Source organism: Pezoporus flaviventris, unplaced genomic scaffold (assembly GCF_033815535.1).
Source record: "Pezoporus flaviventris isolate CSIRO_AGI_PZ_B2104156 unplaced genomic scaffold, CSIRO_AGI_Pfla_v1 ptg000147l, whole genome shotgun sequence".
Taxonomy (NCBI): domain Eukaryota; kingdom Metazoa; phylum Chordata; class Aves; order Psittaciformes; family Psittacidae; genus Pezoporus; species Pezoporus flaviventris.
This window is the reverse complement of record NW_026892695.1, coordinates 312842-329381: the sequence shown is the minus strand read 5'-3', so window position 1 is coordinate 329381 and position 16540 is coordinate 312842. Positions and strand designations below refer to the sequence as shown.

Genomic DNA, 16540 nt, shown 5'->3' with positions numbered 1-16540 from the left:
TAATACAAACCTCACCAAGCTAAAATTACCGCTGGGATCTAGAAGAATAACCAACTTCTCCATCTGTCACCCCAAGCACTATCACATCCAACATGACCCCAAACCCTACAAAATACCATGGTTGAAACCAACTGTACCTGAAACTGAGGTGTTGCACCAATTTGGTTTTTCAACTTCATTTTTTTTTTTTCCACTCTTGACAGCTGACTTTGTTCTCTAAGTCACCTGGTATTCAACAAAGGTCACATAAATTGTCAGTGGAAAATGGTGCATTCAGCCTTGGGACAGCATAAAGCATTACTGAAATGAATACTTTGATTATTTATTCTGGTGACACCCAAAAGAATATGCAGAAGTTCTGTTCGGTCTGACCTGGTGATTAACAAACCTCACTTCCAAATGAGCTGCTGGAAACCGAGTTCAGAATTGCCAAATTTTTTTTATCCAATATATTAGGGAAGTTGAACAGCTTCCTATGATTGAATGGACATAAGATTATTTGACTGCCAGTCTAAGCAACAGGTCATATTTCCTGGCATGAATGAAGCCTAGAAAACAGTCAAGAGAGACAGTAGAGGCACTACACATATCTAACAGAAAGGCATCCAAATGAGGGCAAGTCATATAAAGACTGCAAGTTTCACACTGAAGACTAATCCTGCATTTCAGTCCACTATAACAGACACCTTCTGGGGGAAGAAAATGTTCCCAATATCCAGTCTAAACCTCCCCTGGCACACCTTGAGGCCATTTCCTTTTATCCTAAAGACCAGCCCTCTCCTGGCTCTATCCTCCTGTCAGGCAGTTGTAGAGAGCATTAAGGTCTCTCCTGGGCCTATCTCTTCTCCAGACTAATCCCCCCAGGTCCCTCAGCTGCTCCTCATTACACTCATGCTCCAGGCCCTGCACCAGCTCTGTTGCCCTTCTCTGGCCCTGCTCCAGCACCTCAATGTCTCTCTTGTAGTGAGGGGCCCAGAACTGAACACAGGATTCAAGGTGCACCTTCACCAGCTCCCAGTACAGGGGGACAACCCCTGCCCTGGCCCTGCTGGCCACACTATTGCTGATACAGGCCAGGATGCCGCTGGCCTTCTTGGCTGCCTGCTGTCGTGGTTTAAGCACAGCCAGCAACTCAAAACCATGCAGCCACTCGCTCACTCCCCACCTTCTCCCCCCCCTCCCAGAGGGATGAGGAAGAGAATTGAAAGAATGTAACTCCCACAGACTGAGATAAGAACAGTCCAGTAACTAAGTATAATGCAAAACTACTACTGCTACCACCAATAATAATAATGATGATAATGGAAATAATGAAGGGAGAGAATACAATTGCTCACCAGCCAGAGTTCAAATGTTATTCTTGAAGGACAGGATTAATTAATTGCACTTGATAACTCTGCTGTGGGGCTTTCCCTTCTGGATAGTTAGGCCCATGATGTTCATCCTTTAGCAATGAAAAACACCAAACACACACAGCAGGCTGATACCTTTATAATGATTAAAAATTCAATCTGCAGTAGCTGTAGAAACCCAGGCCTTGTCAGAAATGTCCCTTTATTGCTTTTCCAACATCTTGAATATTGCTTTAAAGGAACTCCATATACATCCTCATTCAGTTACATCTTGGATCAAAATACTGCCAGAGTGAACACAAGACTGGATGGGATCCAAACCCCACTGCCAGCTCAGCTCCCCAAGGTGCCAACTCACAGGGGATGGTTGCTTCTAATGGTACCTAGAGGATCTGTTGCTGTGGCCGTTCTTCCACTTGCCCCTGGTTAAGTAGTAGAGACTGACAGGGCAAACACAGTCTCAACAACAGCCTGCAATATTAAATAGTACCACAAAAAGTAGGATTGGTGCAGGAAAAACTTCCTCAGATTGAGTATCCTGGTTCCAGCACACTCCCCCAAGCTTCCAGTTGTCATGCTGCTCTGTGGTGCAATCTATCCTGAGCTAAGGCCCTGTCCTGGGTTCAGCAGTAGCAGTCATGTTTTTTCCTTTGTGTTAGCTGGAGCAGTGCTGTGTTTTGACTTCTAGTTTTGAGAACAGTGTTGGTGAAGCCGATGTTTTCGGTTGTTGCTAAGTGATGTTTACCCTGACCAAGGACTCTGTGAGGCTCATGCTCTGCCAGGGAGGAGGGGAAGCTGTGAGGAAGCAGAGACGGGGCGCCTGACCCGGGCTAGCCGGGGAGGTATTCCATGCCACAGCACGTCATGCCCAGGGTGGGGGGTAACTGGGAGTTACCTGGAAGGACAGGAGCTTCCGGGTGGAACTCGTTTTCTTGGCCGGTGGTATCGTATTCTCTTCCCATGTTATTTTCCCTTATCACTGTTTTAGCTGATAGTAGCGGTGGTGATTTGTTGCTGGACTGTTCTTGTCTCAACCCGTAGGAGATGCACTCTCTTGATCCTCCTCCCCGTTCCTCCGGGAGCGGGGAAGGGGAGAGCCCCGGTGCAGGGAGGGGGGGGAAACGAACACGGACCTTGATTGTTGTCAGTTTGGCACCACTCACTGGGAGTGAGTGAACAAGTTACCTGACTGGGTTTAAACCACGACAGTTCTTTTTGGCGCCCAACGTGGGGCACGAGGGGTTGAGATAAGAACAGATCTGACTGGATTGATAGTCACTCGTCACAATGCTGATTTATTGGCTCTCAAGGTTTTTCCTCTTGATCTCACAGTTTCAGTATACCATATCTTACGTCCATCCGGTATTGGCTGTATTAGTGTTTTTCAAGTGTGGGGCTTGGGCTAAGGTTTTTATCCCATTGTACTTTATGGTAATGACTTGTAATACAATAGAATCATTGATCATGAAACTGATCTGGCTTATGTTCCCAGTGTGGTCACCACCTTTATACTTTGGGAGGTATATGATGGAGGTGCTTAGCAATTACACATCTTTTTTCTCCTTCTCAGGTGCTCAACCTGTGAAGGAGACATCCTTTTACCCTCCTAGTCGTCCCCCCAGACCATTTACATTTGAGAGTTTCGAATTTTTTAAATGGCCTTTTAATGCTCTTGAGACTTGTTTGCTGATGGTGATGGGAATCACCATGCTAACACGCATACAGAGTGTGTTTTGCCCACTACTGATTTCAAGAGTTAAGCAGATTCAGGTTTGGGTCTTGTCTGGGGTCAAACGACGATGTAGGAGGACCGAGAGATTTTCCCAGAGGCTGGACAGCCATGAGTGGCAGGGTGTGTGGGATAGTATGGGCAAGTATCTAGGTCAGTGGGCCCCTCCAGTATTTTGGAATTTCACTCCCGAACAACTGCAAAATCCAGAAGAATTAGTAAAACACTTAAATGAGGTGTGTGGTCATTCTGGCCATACCAGAGATGGACAAATCACGGCAACGTGCTGGGGCTTGGCCTATGCTTACAGGGCCTTGTTCAACACTATCCAGCACCTTCAAAAGGAAAAGAATGTCGGCGGATTTGAGGGCAAAGTGACAGTCGCTACTCAAACTTTGGCTGCAATGAACTGCGCAGCTACCCCAGTGGCAAGTACAGCAGCTGCTCAAACTTCAACTGCAACAGACAGCGTGGTTACCCCAGCTCCAAGCACGGTAGCTACACCACCCCCAGCAACAAGTACAGTCGCTACTCAAACCACAGTGATAATCACTGCAGCCAAACCAGAGGACCAATTCGTATCAATATCAGTTGCCCCTGTACGCAAGAGAACAAGCAAAAAGGAGGCAAAAAGGGTGAAGCGAGATGAAGAACCAATGAATTCACCACCCGGTCCAGAATCTGATCAGGAGTCATCCTCACATGACGAAGAAGAAGAAGAAGAGGTAACTTCTCGACCTCGGACATCAACCGAGCTGCGGAATATGCGAAAAGATTTTAACCGTCAACCAGGGGAGCACATCATCACCTGGTTACTCCGATGCTGGGACAATGGGGCCGATGGTCACGAACTAGAAGGTACAGAAGCCAAGCAGCTGGGATCACTTGCTAGAGAAGGGGGAATTGACAAAGCAATTGCAAGAGAGAAAAAGTCCCTCAGCCTTTGGAGGAGGCTCTTGGCAGCTGTGAAAGAAAGGTTTCCATACAAGGACGATGTTACGAGTCGTTCGGCCAAGTGGACTACTATAGACAAAGGCATCCAGTCTCTGAGGGAATCGGCCATCGTAGAGATGCTCTATCACATCAAGCCGAATAACGGGGATACACCTATAGATCCAGATGAAGTTGAATGTACACGACCCATGTGGCGAAAACTTACACGGAATGCACCGTCATCATATGCCCATTCATTGGCAACAGTGACCTGGAATGACATAGTACCACTAACAGTGGATGAAATGGTTCATAAACTCCGAGAGTTCGAAGACAATCTCACTCCTTCCATCATCTCAGCTGTGAAAAAACTGTCCCAGGACCTCGACAAATTGAGGGACGATGTATCTGATTTATCCAGCTCCTCACGTGTACCAACACGCGTCTCAGCTATTAACAAAAGACGCCCTATTGTTCAAGAGAGGAGATACAGAAGGTATACGCCATGGGGTACCCTATGGTTTTACCTGCTGGATCACGGAGAAGACATGACAAAGTGGGATGGAAAACCTACTTCAGCTTTGGAGGAACGGGTGAGTGAACTGAAGAGGGGAGCAAGGGCCAAGACTGATCGTCCCATGAGAGCTACGGCTTCAGTCTCTGGTGAGCAGTTTCCCAGATGGAGTGGAAGAGCTGATTTTACTCCAGCTCCTGTGATAACGAAGAATAATCCCTTTCAACACGACTTAAGTGTCCCATGCTGTGACGACCATTAGAGGGGCCCTGCCTCCAGCCAGGTGGAGGTAGGGGACAATCGGATTTACTGGACTGTGTGGATCAGATGGCCTGGCACATCAGTCCCACAGAAGTATAAGGCTCTAGTAGATACCGGTGCACAGTGTACCCTGATGCCATCAAGCTGTCAAGGGGTGGAACCCATCTATATTTCTGGAGTGACAGGAGGATCCCAAGAGTTGACTGTGCTGGAGGCTGAAATCAGCCTGACTGGGAGGGAGTGGCAAAAGCACCCTATTGTGACTGGTCCAGAGGCTCCATGCATCCTCGGCATAGACTACCTCAAGAGAGGGTACTTCAAAGACCCAAAAGGGTACCGGTGGGCTTTTGGTATTGCTGCTTTGGAGACTGAGGAAATTGAGCAGCTGTCCACCTTGCCTGGTCTCTCAGAAGATCCCTCTGCTGTGGGGTTGCTGAAAGTTGAAGAACAACAAGTGCCAATTGCGACCACAACAGTGCACCGGCGGCAATATCGCACCAACCGAGACTCCCTGATTCCCATCCATCAGCTGATCCGTAGACTGGAGAGTCAGGGGGTGATCAGCAGGACCCGCTCACCCTTCAATAGCCCCATATGGCCAGTGCGAAAGTCTAATGGAGAATGGAGACTAACAGTAGACTATCGTGGCCTGAATGAAGTCACACCACCATTGAGTGCTGCCGTACCGGACATGCTAGAACTTCAGTATGAACTAGAGTCAAAAGCAGCCAAGTGGTATGCCACGATTGATATTGCCAATGCATTTTTCTCCATTCCTTTGGCAGCAGAGTGCAGGCCACAGTTTGCTTTTACTTGGAGGGGTGTCCAGTTCACTTGGAACCGACTGCCCCAGGGGTGGAAACACAGCCCTACCATTTGCCATGGACTGATCCAGACTGCACTGGAACAGGGGCAAGCTCCAGAACACCTGCAATACATTGATGACATTATTGTGTGGGGCGATACAGCGGAAGAAGTCTTTGAGAAAGGGAGGAAAATAATCCAAATCCTGCTGAAAGCCGGTTTTGCCATAAAACGGAGTAAGGTCAAGGGACCTGCACAGGAGATTCAATTTTTGGGAATAAAATGGCAAGATGGACGTAGACAGATCCCCACAGATGTGATCAACAAGATAACAGCAATGTCTCCACCAACTAATAAGAAAGAAACGCAAGCTTTCTTGGGTGCAGTGGGGTTCTGGAGAATGCACATCCCAAATTACAGTTCGATTGTAAGCCCTCTCTATCATGTGACCCGGAAGAAGAATGATTTTAAATGGGGCCCTGAGCAGCAACAAGCCTTTGAGCAAATTAAACGCAAGATAGTTCATGCAGTAGCCCTTGGACCAGTCCGAACCGGACCAGATGTAAAAAATGTGCTGTACACTGCAGCTGGGGAGAACGGTCCTACCTGGAGCCTCTGGCAGAAAGCTCCAGGGGAGACTCGAGGTCGACCCCTCGGCTTTTGGAGTCGGGGATACAAAGGATCTGAGGCCAGCTATACCCCAACTGAGAAAGAGATACTGGCAGCCTATGAAGGGGTTCGAGCTGCTTCGGAAGTGATTGGCACTGAAGCACAGCTCCTCCTGGCACCCCGGCTGCCCGTGCGGGGCTGGATGTTCAAAGGCAGGGTCTCCTCTACACATCATGCAACTGATGCTACATGGAGTAAATGGGCTGCACTAATTACACAACGAACTCGAATAGGAAATCCCAGTCGTCCAGGCATTCTAAAAGTCATCATGGACTGGCCAGAGGGCAAAGATTTCGGAATGTCACCAGAGGAGGAGGTGGTGCGCGCTGAAGAGGCCCCACCATATAATAAACTGTCAGAAAGTGAAAAGCAGTATGCCTTGTTTACTGATGGCTCTTGCCGTATTGTGGGAAAGCATCGGAGATGGAAGGCAGCTGTATGGAGTCCTGGACGACAAGTTGCAGAAACTGCTGAAGGAGAGGGTGAATCGAGTCAATTTGCCGAGGTGAAAGCCATCCAGCTGGCCCTGGACATTGCTGAACGAGAAAAGTGGCCAGTACTTTATCTCTATACTGACTCATGGATGGTGGCAAATGCCCTGTGGGGGTGGTTGAAGCAATGGAAGCAGAGCAACTGGCAACGCAGAGGTAAACCCATCTGGGCTGCTGCACTGTGGAAAGATATTGCTGCCCGGGTGCAGAACCTGGTGGTGAAGGTACGTCATGTAGATGCCCATGTACCCAAGAGTCGGGCCACTGAGGAACACCAGAACAACCAACAAGTGGATAAAGCGGCTAAGATTGAAGTGGCTCAGATGGACTTAGATTGGCAACATAAAGGTGAATTATTTTTGGCCCGGTGGGCCCATGACACTTCAGGCCATCAGGGCAGAGATGCAACATATAGATGGGCCCGTGACCGAGGGGTGGACTTAACAATGGACACTATTGCCCAGGTTATTCATGAGTGTGAAACATGTGCTGCAATTAAACAAGCCAAGCGGTTAAAGCCTCTTTGGTATGGAGGACGATGGTTGAAGTATAAATATGGTGAGGCCTGGCAGATTGACTATATCACACTGCCACCAACCCGCCAAGGCAAGCGCCATGTGCTTACCATGGTGGAAGCAACCACCGGGTGGCTGGAAACATACGCTGTGCCCCATGCCACTGCCCGGAACACTATCCTGGGCCTTGAGAAACAGATTTTGTGGCGACACGGCACCCCAGACAGAATTGAGTCAGACAATGGGACTCATTTCCGGAATAACCTTATAGATATTTGGGCCAAAGAGCATGGCATTGAGTGGGTATATCACATCCCCTACCATGCACCAGCCTCTGGGAAAATCGAACGGTACAATGGGCTGTTAAAAACTACACTGAGAGCGATGGGTGGGGGAACTTTCAAGCATTGGGATACACATTTACCAAAGGCCACCTGGTTGGTCAACACCAGAGGATCTGCCAACAGGGCCGGCCCAGCCCAGTCAGAACTTTTACATATTGTAGAGGGGGACAAAGTTCCCGTGGTGCATATGAAGTATTTGCTGGGGAAGACAGTCTGGGTTATTCCTGCTTCAGGTAAAGGCAAACCCACTCGTGGGATTGCTTTTGCTCAAGGACCTGGATATACTTGGTGGGTAATGCGGGAAGATGGGGAAGTCCGATGTATACCTCAAGGGGATTTGATTTTAGGGGAAAACAGCCAGTGAACTCAATTGTATGCTGTTGCCTGCTGTGTAATGCTTTTATAGCCCATCAACTAGATGTCTCCAGGTCACCAGCGACTGGCCCTGACTTCCCTCCAGCCATCATCCCAACAGAGAATGAACTTGGAACATCATGGACCGAATGGACTCGGCAGCATTATAGGGATTGGTCCATGCACTAAGAAAATGATTTTTTTCCTCTTGGTCTGTATGTATATGGATGTATATATGTGGGAGAGTGATGGTGTATTGAAAATGTGGGATCTGAGCACGACGTGAATGGTATGGAATAAGGGGTGGATAATGTCCTGGGTTCAGCAGTAGCAGTCATGTTTTTTCCTTTGTGTTAGCTGGTGCAGTGCTGTGTTTTGACTTCTAGTTTTGAGAACAGCGTTGGTGAAGCCGATGTTGTCGGTTGTTGCTAAGTGATGTTTACCCTGACCAAGGACTCTGTGAGGCTCATGCTCTGCCAGGGAGGAGGGGAAGCTGTGAGGAAGCAGAGACGGGGCGCCTGACCCGGGCTAGCCGGGGAGGTATTCCATACCACAGCACGTCATGCCCGGGGTGGGGGGTAACTGGGAGTTACCCGGAAGGACAGGAGCTTCCGGGTGGAACTCGTTTTCTTGGCCGGTGGTATCGTATTCTCTTCCCTTGTTATTTTCCCTTATCATTGTTTTAGCTGATAGTAGCGGTGGTGATTTGTTGCTGGACTGTTCTTGTCTCAACCCGTAGGAGTTGCACTCTCTCGATCCTCCTCCCCGTTCCTCCGGGAGCGGGGAAGGGGAGAGCCCCGGTGCAGGGGGGGGGGGGGAGACGAACACGGACCTTGATTGTTGTCAGCTTGGCACCACTCACTGGGAGTGAGTGAACAAGTTACCTGACTGGGTTTAAACCACGACAGTTCTTTTTGGCGCCCAACGTGGGGCACGAGGGGTTGAGATAAGAACAGATCTGACTGGATTGATAGTCACTCGTCACAATGCTGATTTATTGGCTCTCAAGGTTTTTCCTCTTGATCTCACAGTTTCAGTATACCATATCTTACGTCCATCCGGTATTGGCTGTATTAGTGTTTTTCAAGTGTGGGGCTTGGGCTAAGGTTTTTATCCCATTGTACTTTATGGTAATGACTTGTAATACAATATAATCATTGATCATGAAACTGATCTGGCTTATGTTCCCAGTGTGGTCACCACCTTTATACTTTGGGAGGTATATGATGGAGGTGCTTAGCAATTACACATCTTTTTTCTCCTTCTCAGGTGCTCAACCTGTGAAGGAGACATCCTTTTACACTCCCAGTCCTCCCCCCAGACCATTTACATTTGAGAGTTTCGAATTTTTTAAATGGCCTTTTAATGCTCTTGAGACTTGTTTGCTGATGGTGATGGGAATCACCATGCTAACACGCATACAGAGTGTGTTTTGCCCACTACTGATTTCAAGAGTTAAGCAGATTCAGGTTTGGGTCTTGTCTGGGGTCAAACGACGATGTAGGAGGACCGAGAGATTTTCCCAGAGGCTGGACAGGTAGACTCGAGGCCAAATTCAGGTCCTAGACCAGAGATGACAGAATCAGCAGATTCAAAATTATATTTGCAATCACCCCACTTCCCCCTCTTTGAGCATGTTTTCCTTGATCATGCATATAGGGTTTATAAAAAACAGCCTCAGAAGTTCTCCTTCCACAGCTCAAGTACTTCTATGAGTACTCTTTACCACACCAACATCTCTCTAACAGTCCATAATTAAGGTCAAGATTCCTCCCTATTTCACTCCACTTCTGAGCCATCATAATTCCAGAAATCTAAGTGACCAGATCTAGCTAGCAAGAGGAAAACCAGTTTTAATTCAATCTGCACCAGACCCAAAGTTTCTGAAATTTTTAAAACTGCCCATATCAAACAGCACAGAAAACAGCTATGTAAGTGCCTCTACCTCCAGCACATTCTATCACCTTTACATCTATTAACCAAGAGAATCCAACCTCCTTGTGATGTACCTGCCTGTTCCACCCTGCAGCCACAGGACCTCCAGTCCTTCCAGAAAGGAGGTCAGAGTACAGCAGAACTTTTAAATCCACATCACCAGCCACTGAACTGGAACAAGGCACTTACCCATCTCTACCTTTACTGACGATTTTCACTTCAAAGTAATAAATGCCACAGGCTGTAGGTATAGGGTGCGTAGCCCTGACCGACGCAGCATCTTTGTGATTCTTACCGTGACCTAGGAAAGAACAGAAATGTAAGTCCTGATAGGAGCCGAACTCTGCCACATTTTGGTCTGAAACACTACTGCCCTAACACAGCAGGGAACTGTTTCTACATACATCCAATAATATAAAGCCCTCTTTTCAGAGGGCTGGAATATACAGCCCTGCGCTGCCACTGTGAACCATCCCTTCAGTAGGAGTACTGTAGTTTTTCCTTTGTTTACACTGTGAAGTTACTGAGACTGACAGTAGTACCTCTCTCCCTCCCCACGTACAAAATTTGAAGACCAATGTACACCGACAGAAGACAAACATAACTACGCAAAGGGGGATTTACATCAGTGTTTACTAATCAGGCAAGAAAAAGAATAATCAGTTCTCTGCTGGGTAGGTAGGAAGAACAGACTCCACTGACAAACAAGGAAAACACCAATGTGATTCCCCCAGTCCTACAAACCCACAAACATCCCTTTCGTGTTAACTCACTGTCCTGGGTTCAGCAGTAGCAGTCATTTTTCTCCTTCTTGGCAGCTGGTGCAGTGCTGTGTTTTGACTTTTGGCCTGATGTTTTGGTCTGGCCAAGGACTTTGTGAGCCTCATGCTCTGCCAGGGAGGAGGGGAAGCCAGGAGGAAGCAGAGACGGGACACCTGACCCAAACTGACCAAAGAGGTATTCCATACCACAGCACATCATGCCCAGGATGTAACTGGGAGTTACCCAAAAGGGCTGGGACTGCAGGGTTGGAGGAGGTATTGGTCGGTGCTTGGTGGGGCAGGGGCGAGTTTTCGGTTGCCTGGTGGTGAGGTGATGTATTCTCTTCCCTTGTTATTTCCTTTATCACTATTATTACTGGTGGTAGCAGTAGTGGCTTGTGTTATACCTTAGTTACTAAAGCGTTCTTATCTCAACCCGTGGGAGTTGCATTCTTTTCGATTCTCTTCTCCGTCCCTCCGGGAGTAAGGGGAAGGAAAAGAAGGGGGGGACTGAGTAAACGAGTTGCCTGACTGGGTTTAAACCACGACGCTCACGGAGACAAAGCCCCAGCTCCGCTACACATCAATGCCATCCGACCCCTTGGCCAAGCTTTAGGCAGAACGACAGAGTAAACAGACGACCTAGCTACACTGAGGAGCTCGGGCCCGGAGTGGCGACACTGCGAAGCGTTCTACAAAGCAGCACACTCCACCAAAGAAAAAGCCCTCGGCTCCCAACTACCTCCACTGCCCGAGCCCAGGGAAACCCACGGCACCCAGGGCCAGCAGCCCGCCCCGCGACCGCCGCCCAGCCGAAGCACCCCTTTCCCCAGGACTATCAGACACACTGTCACCCCAGCGGAGAACCCGATACCGGCCGGGCAAGAGCCGCGCCGAGGCCGCTCCGCTCTAGGCCCAGGCCGAAGCCGAACCCGGCAACCACCACCCCAGACCGGCACCTTTGTAGTGGACGCGCAGATTGTCCTGCGAAAGACCGATGTAATTGCACTTATCCTTGAGGCTCCAGGACCGCGGCAACGGCGTCTCCTCCTGATTAACAACAGGGTAAAGCCGACGAAGGCGCCAGCTCAACTCCTGCTCCACGGGTAGACACGACAGCACCGTAGCCCCCCCTTGCAAACCACCCACGCACGCCTCCGCCATCTTAGATTTACTTCGTGCCACCGGGTGGGGAGCGAAGGCCAGTTCCGACCGCTGGCCAATGAGCTGCGAGCACTACCTGACAAGAAACAATCCAGCCCGCATCCCATCCACCCCTACGCTCGCCTCGCTCTCATCAGGATTGCAGTTCCCGAAAGGCTCAGCGCGCGGAACCTCATCGCTCCTTTCGGCGCGCTGTATGCTGGGGAATGGCTTGAGGAGCGCCGTTGGGTGCGAGGTTCTTGCTCCCGGCGTGTTTTCTGGCAGCGCGGCGCTGAGGGGCTGCGTCGTACTTGTTGCTGTTTTCCCACCGCCTGCGCGCAAGCGTCGGGACCGATAGCCCCGTCAGCAGAGTTGGCAGGGCAGTGCCGTGCCAGTGGCTTCGTCCCGGGGCTGGTCTCTCCGCAGAGCCCGTTTCCTGCCGGGGTGGGGCGGGGCTGGGCAGCGCCGGAGCTGCCGCCACTGGAGCGGTGGGGCTGTGGAGTGTACAGGGATGATTCGCGTCAGCAGCTTAGAAATCCTTGTAGCCATTGCGCTTTGTGTGGAATTGGAACCCCTTGTGACCATTGTACCATGTGTGGAGAATATAGGAATGATCATTATTATGATAGATGTTCCTGTCAATACAATGACGAAAGGGAAGAGGAGACAAAGGAATAATCCCTCTTACTCAACCGCTTTACTGCTCAAAGAGAGCTTTGTTTAACTGCTTGAATGCCTTTAAGGGGTTAGGTAACCAAGAGATACACCCTGTTACAGGATGTTGTGAAACTTGGGTACTAGGCAAATAGCCATATAAGGCTATTTAAGACAGATTTAAGTGATTAGAACCTGCTCAACTTTCTAATAGTTTGGGATGGCTCCTGAGCTTTCAGCAAGATTTAAAGGTGCCCAGGTTAGCTAAAGTTTGGATGTTTCACTGTATTTCTTTAACTCACCAGGTTCTTCTGTTCCTTGGACAAGATGTATTTCAGACTACTGGTGCATGCCTGGCAATCTGGAGTCTCTGAGGAAGTTTCAGGAATAGTCCTGTGAAAGAAACTTTTCAATAGAAAGAATATGTGAAAAAAGTCCTGCAAGAAAGAAACATTTCACAATATAAAGGATTAACTAAATATACAGTGGAGATTGAGCTCCTGGCTCACATGTACCTAAGGTAAGTAGCCAATTATGAAGCTCCTGACAGATGAAGATATCCAACAGCATAATGTACTGGGAGGGACTGCTGGAAAGATCTGTGGTGCAGCTGAACTCCGGGTTTTGCCATTTGGTGACCGGCATACCATTTGGTACTGTCCTCACTGTCCCAATGAGAACAACCAGGCTGAACCCAAATGAATTCATATAACCATAGAATAGTTAGGGTTGGAAAGGACCTTAAGATCATCCAGTTCCAACCCGCCTGCCATGGGCAGGGACACCTCACATTAAACCATGTCACCCAAGGCTCTGTCCAACCTGGACTTGAACACCACCAGGGATGGAGCATTCACAACTTCCCTGGGCAACCCATTCCAGTGCCTCGCAACCCTTACAGTAAAGAACTTATTCTGTCATTGCAAGCTCAGATGAACCACTTCCCTCCAACCCAAACACCTGGAAACCAAGCACTAAGCTTTTCCCAAGTCTTTGAAGCGCCAGCCTTCGCTGCTATGACAAAGCAGGGCTGGATCTTGTGAGAACTAAGTAACCTCTGCACCTTCCCCAGGGACCGCTGCCTGATGCAGCCCTTGTCAGGGGGGCAGCTCGGAGCCAGTGGTTATTCTGGTGTTTGAGACAGCTCAGATCTTACAAATGGACCAGTTTTACCCTTCCCTACGTCTGCTAAAGATGGGCAATGCCTTTGCTTGTCAGAGCAGCTCAGCCAGCCTGCCAGAGCAACCTTCCTCCAACAGCCAGCACCAGTCACCGGCTTTAACTGGGGGACAGTGGTTTGCCACCCAAAGATGTCAGAGAGCTCACAGATCAGCACACTGCACTGATCTCAGCCAGCTGGACTTAAACAGGGGAAGTTTAGACTGGATCTAAGGAGGAAATTCTTTCCTGTTAGGGTGGTGAGGCACTGGAATGGGTTGCCCAGGGAGGTTGTGAATGCTCCATCCCTGGCAGTGTTCAAGACCAGGTTGGACGAAGCCTTTGGTGATATGGTTTAGTGTGAGGTGTCCCTGCCCATGGTGGGGGGGTTGGAACTTGATGATCTTAAGGTCCTTTCTGACCCTAACTATTCGATGATTCTATTGGTCTTCTGAAGAAAAGAGATTCAAAACAGCGGTAGAGAACCTGTCACCCATGGGTCAAAGAACCAGGGTCCCAAAAGCGCCTGCAAAGCCGGTGCCCTGGGGTGGCAGTCATGCCATGGCACTGATGGCCTGACAGGCAGTAGGAACCAGCAAATTACAGGACAAATATAACCAGGAACTCTCTTTCCTAGACTAGTAAGTAGCATGTATAGGTGAAAGACTTTGAGAAGTAAACATACACTTGCATGTGCATTGTAGGGAAAATGAGTGTGGCCATGATATGGAAAAGCAGCCCTGAGGTCCCAGTGAATTTGCAGGTCCTGTACTGCACGAGATGACCGTAGACTCGGCTTGATCTCTGAGCACTGGCTTCACCTGCCAGCCTGGCTTCACCCTCAGGTGGAGGCAGCTGTTGTACCTTTAGCAGCTCTCACCCTCTAACCACCCACTTTCCAGGGAGGTGGGCACAGGGCAAACTGCCCTCACTTCCAACAGCCCACCAATGGCCAGCACAGCACTGGGCTGGGAGATTCCATCTGGTGGGCTGTTGGATCTCCCACCCTAGTGTACAAAATGTAAGCCTCAAGCTACAGCTCTCTGAAATGCAGTAACAGCAGAGCACTGCTGGGTGGAGAGGTCCTGTTTCACTCCTGGTGCCTAGGTGTACTGTTAACTATACTGTATGCTTGACAATTCTCTGAGCTATTTTAGTTTGCTAATGCAAAGGAAGACCTACAGGTCCCTAGTTTAGGCTGCCTAAACACTTAACACACAAGTTTCCCCCTCAGGGGGAGTGATTCTGCAGCTGGCAGTGAGGACAGAGGCAGAAACCCCAAGCATTGGGTCAGGTTGCCCAAGGAGCCCCACCTTTGGGTGAGATTCCCTGAGACACTGCGAGCTGATCTATCAGCTCAGTGCTCTTGAAAAGCCAGGGCACTGATACACGGATAAACTCCACAACTCGTTGAAGTTGTAAAGTAGGTATGCTTTTATTCAGCGCCGGGGCGCATGGGGATTGCTCCTCCAAAGCATGCACACCTCAGTGTCGTTTCCCTCTACTTTTCTCTTCGAAAGTTATACATATGCATTGGGTTGCTCAACATGCCTATGCGTATTCATGACCTATCCTCGCTTCCTATTATAATGAGCTAAAAGGCCCTTTGCGCGTGTGCAGTGCCTCCTGGTGGTTGTTGGGCGAGGGTCTCAAGATGAAGTAAACGAGTCTTTCTCAGTTTAAACTTTTCACCTCTTGCCATCACGCATGCTCTCTAGGGGTCTGGTCACTGTCCAATCCGCAAAGCTGGTTTTAACTGTAACTGGGTAACTGTTTCTTCCCCTTATCAGTAGCTTATGTTCTGGTACTGCATGGTAAGCATGACGGGTATTTGTTGAATGAGTATAAGAAAGCAGTACTTTTGTTAAGCAAACGGAATTCTTTTAACCCCCCTGTACATTAGCTAAACCTCTGTATCAGCACCTCTTCCCAGCCGTATCCTCTTGCTGTTTAACTTGTGCTGCTGCCATGGCTTATCAGGCCTCTTTATAAGCTGCTTTCATTCATCAGCTCAGCAGCAAACTAACTCAGAGTCATCTCTGGAACTTGCTTAGTGATCAGCACGAAAGAGAAAATATAAGATTGTACCTGGTACAGCTTTCACGGCACAGGTACACTGGCATGAGAAACTGTGGAAGCTTGTGCTGTGCACCTGGATACAAGGAGCATGGAAAAGCAGGAGCAACCAGGAGCCACATCTGACAACAATTATCGGGTGGCAACACCAGGGCGGTGCCACAGCCCCACAGGAAAGGACGCTCTCCCAGCGGGGCGGGGGTCTGACCCGTACCTGCCCGGCGGAACGCAGCTCGTCGCCATGGCTGTGTCTCTGCTGTTTACACGTGTACCCCATGGAGACACTTCACCCTGTGTCGTGGTTTAAACCCAGTCAGGTAACTTGTTCACTCACTCCCAGTGAGTGGTGCCGAGCTGACAACAATCGAGGTCCGTGCCCCCCCCCCCCACCGGGGTTCTCCCCTTCCCCACTCCCGGAGGAACGGGGAGGAGGATAGAAAAAGTGCAACTCCCACGGGTTGAGACAAGAACAGTCCAGCAACCAATGTAAACAAATCACCACCGCTACTATCAACTACAACAATGATAAGGGAAAATAACAAGGGAAGAGAATACGATACCACCGGCCAAGAAAACGAGTTCCACCCGGAAGCCCGTGTCCTTCTGGGTAACTCCCAGTCACCCCCCACCCCGGCCATGACATGCTGTGGTATGGAATACCTCCCCGGCTAGCCTGGGTCAGGCGCCCCGTCTCTGCTTCCTCCCGGCTTCCCCTCCTCCCTGGCAGAGCATGAGCCTCACAAAGTCCTTGGTCAGGGTAAACATCACTTAGCAACAACTGAAAACATCGACTTCACCAACACTGTTCTCAGGCTGGAAGTCAAAACACAGCACTGCACCAGCTACC

The 16540-nt window shown here is 49.4% G+C and overlaps 1 protein-coding gene across 1 annotated transcript in view; it reads right to left on the bottom strand.

Annotated features, from left to right (window-relative positions):
- LOC133282944 (ran-binding protein 10-like) overlaps positions 1-11826 on the bottom strand; it is an 86687-nt gene extending 74861 nt beyond the window's left edge. The window contains exons 1-2 of the mRNA XM_061479315.1: positions 11622-11826; positions 10091-10202 (exon numbers count right to left, since the gene is read on the bottom strand). Of these exons, the coding sequence (XP_061335299.1) occupies positions 10091-10202; positions 11622-11826 (317 nt within the window). The remainder of the gene's footprint in view (positions 1-10090; positions 10203-11621) is intronic.
- Between the last annotated feature and the right edge of the window lie 4714 nt (positions 11827-16540).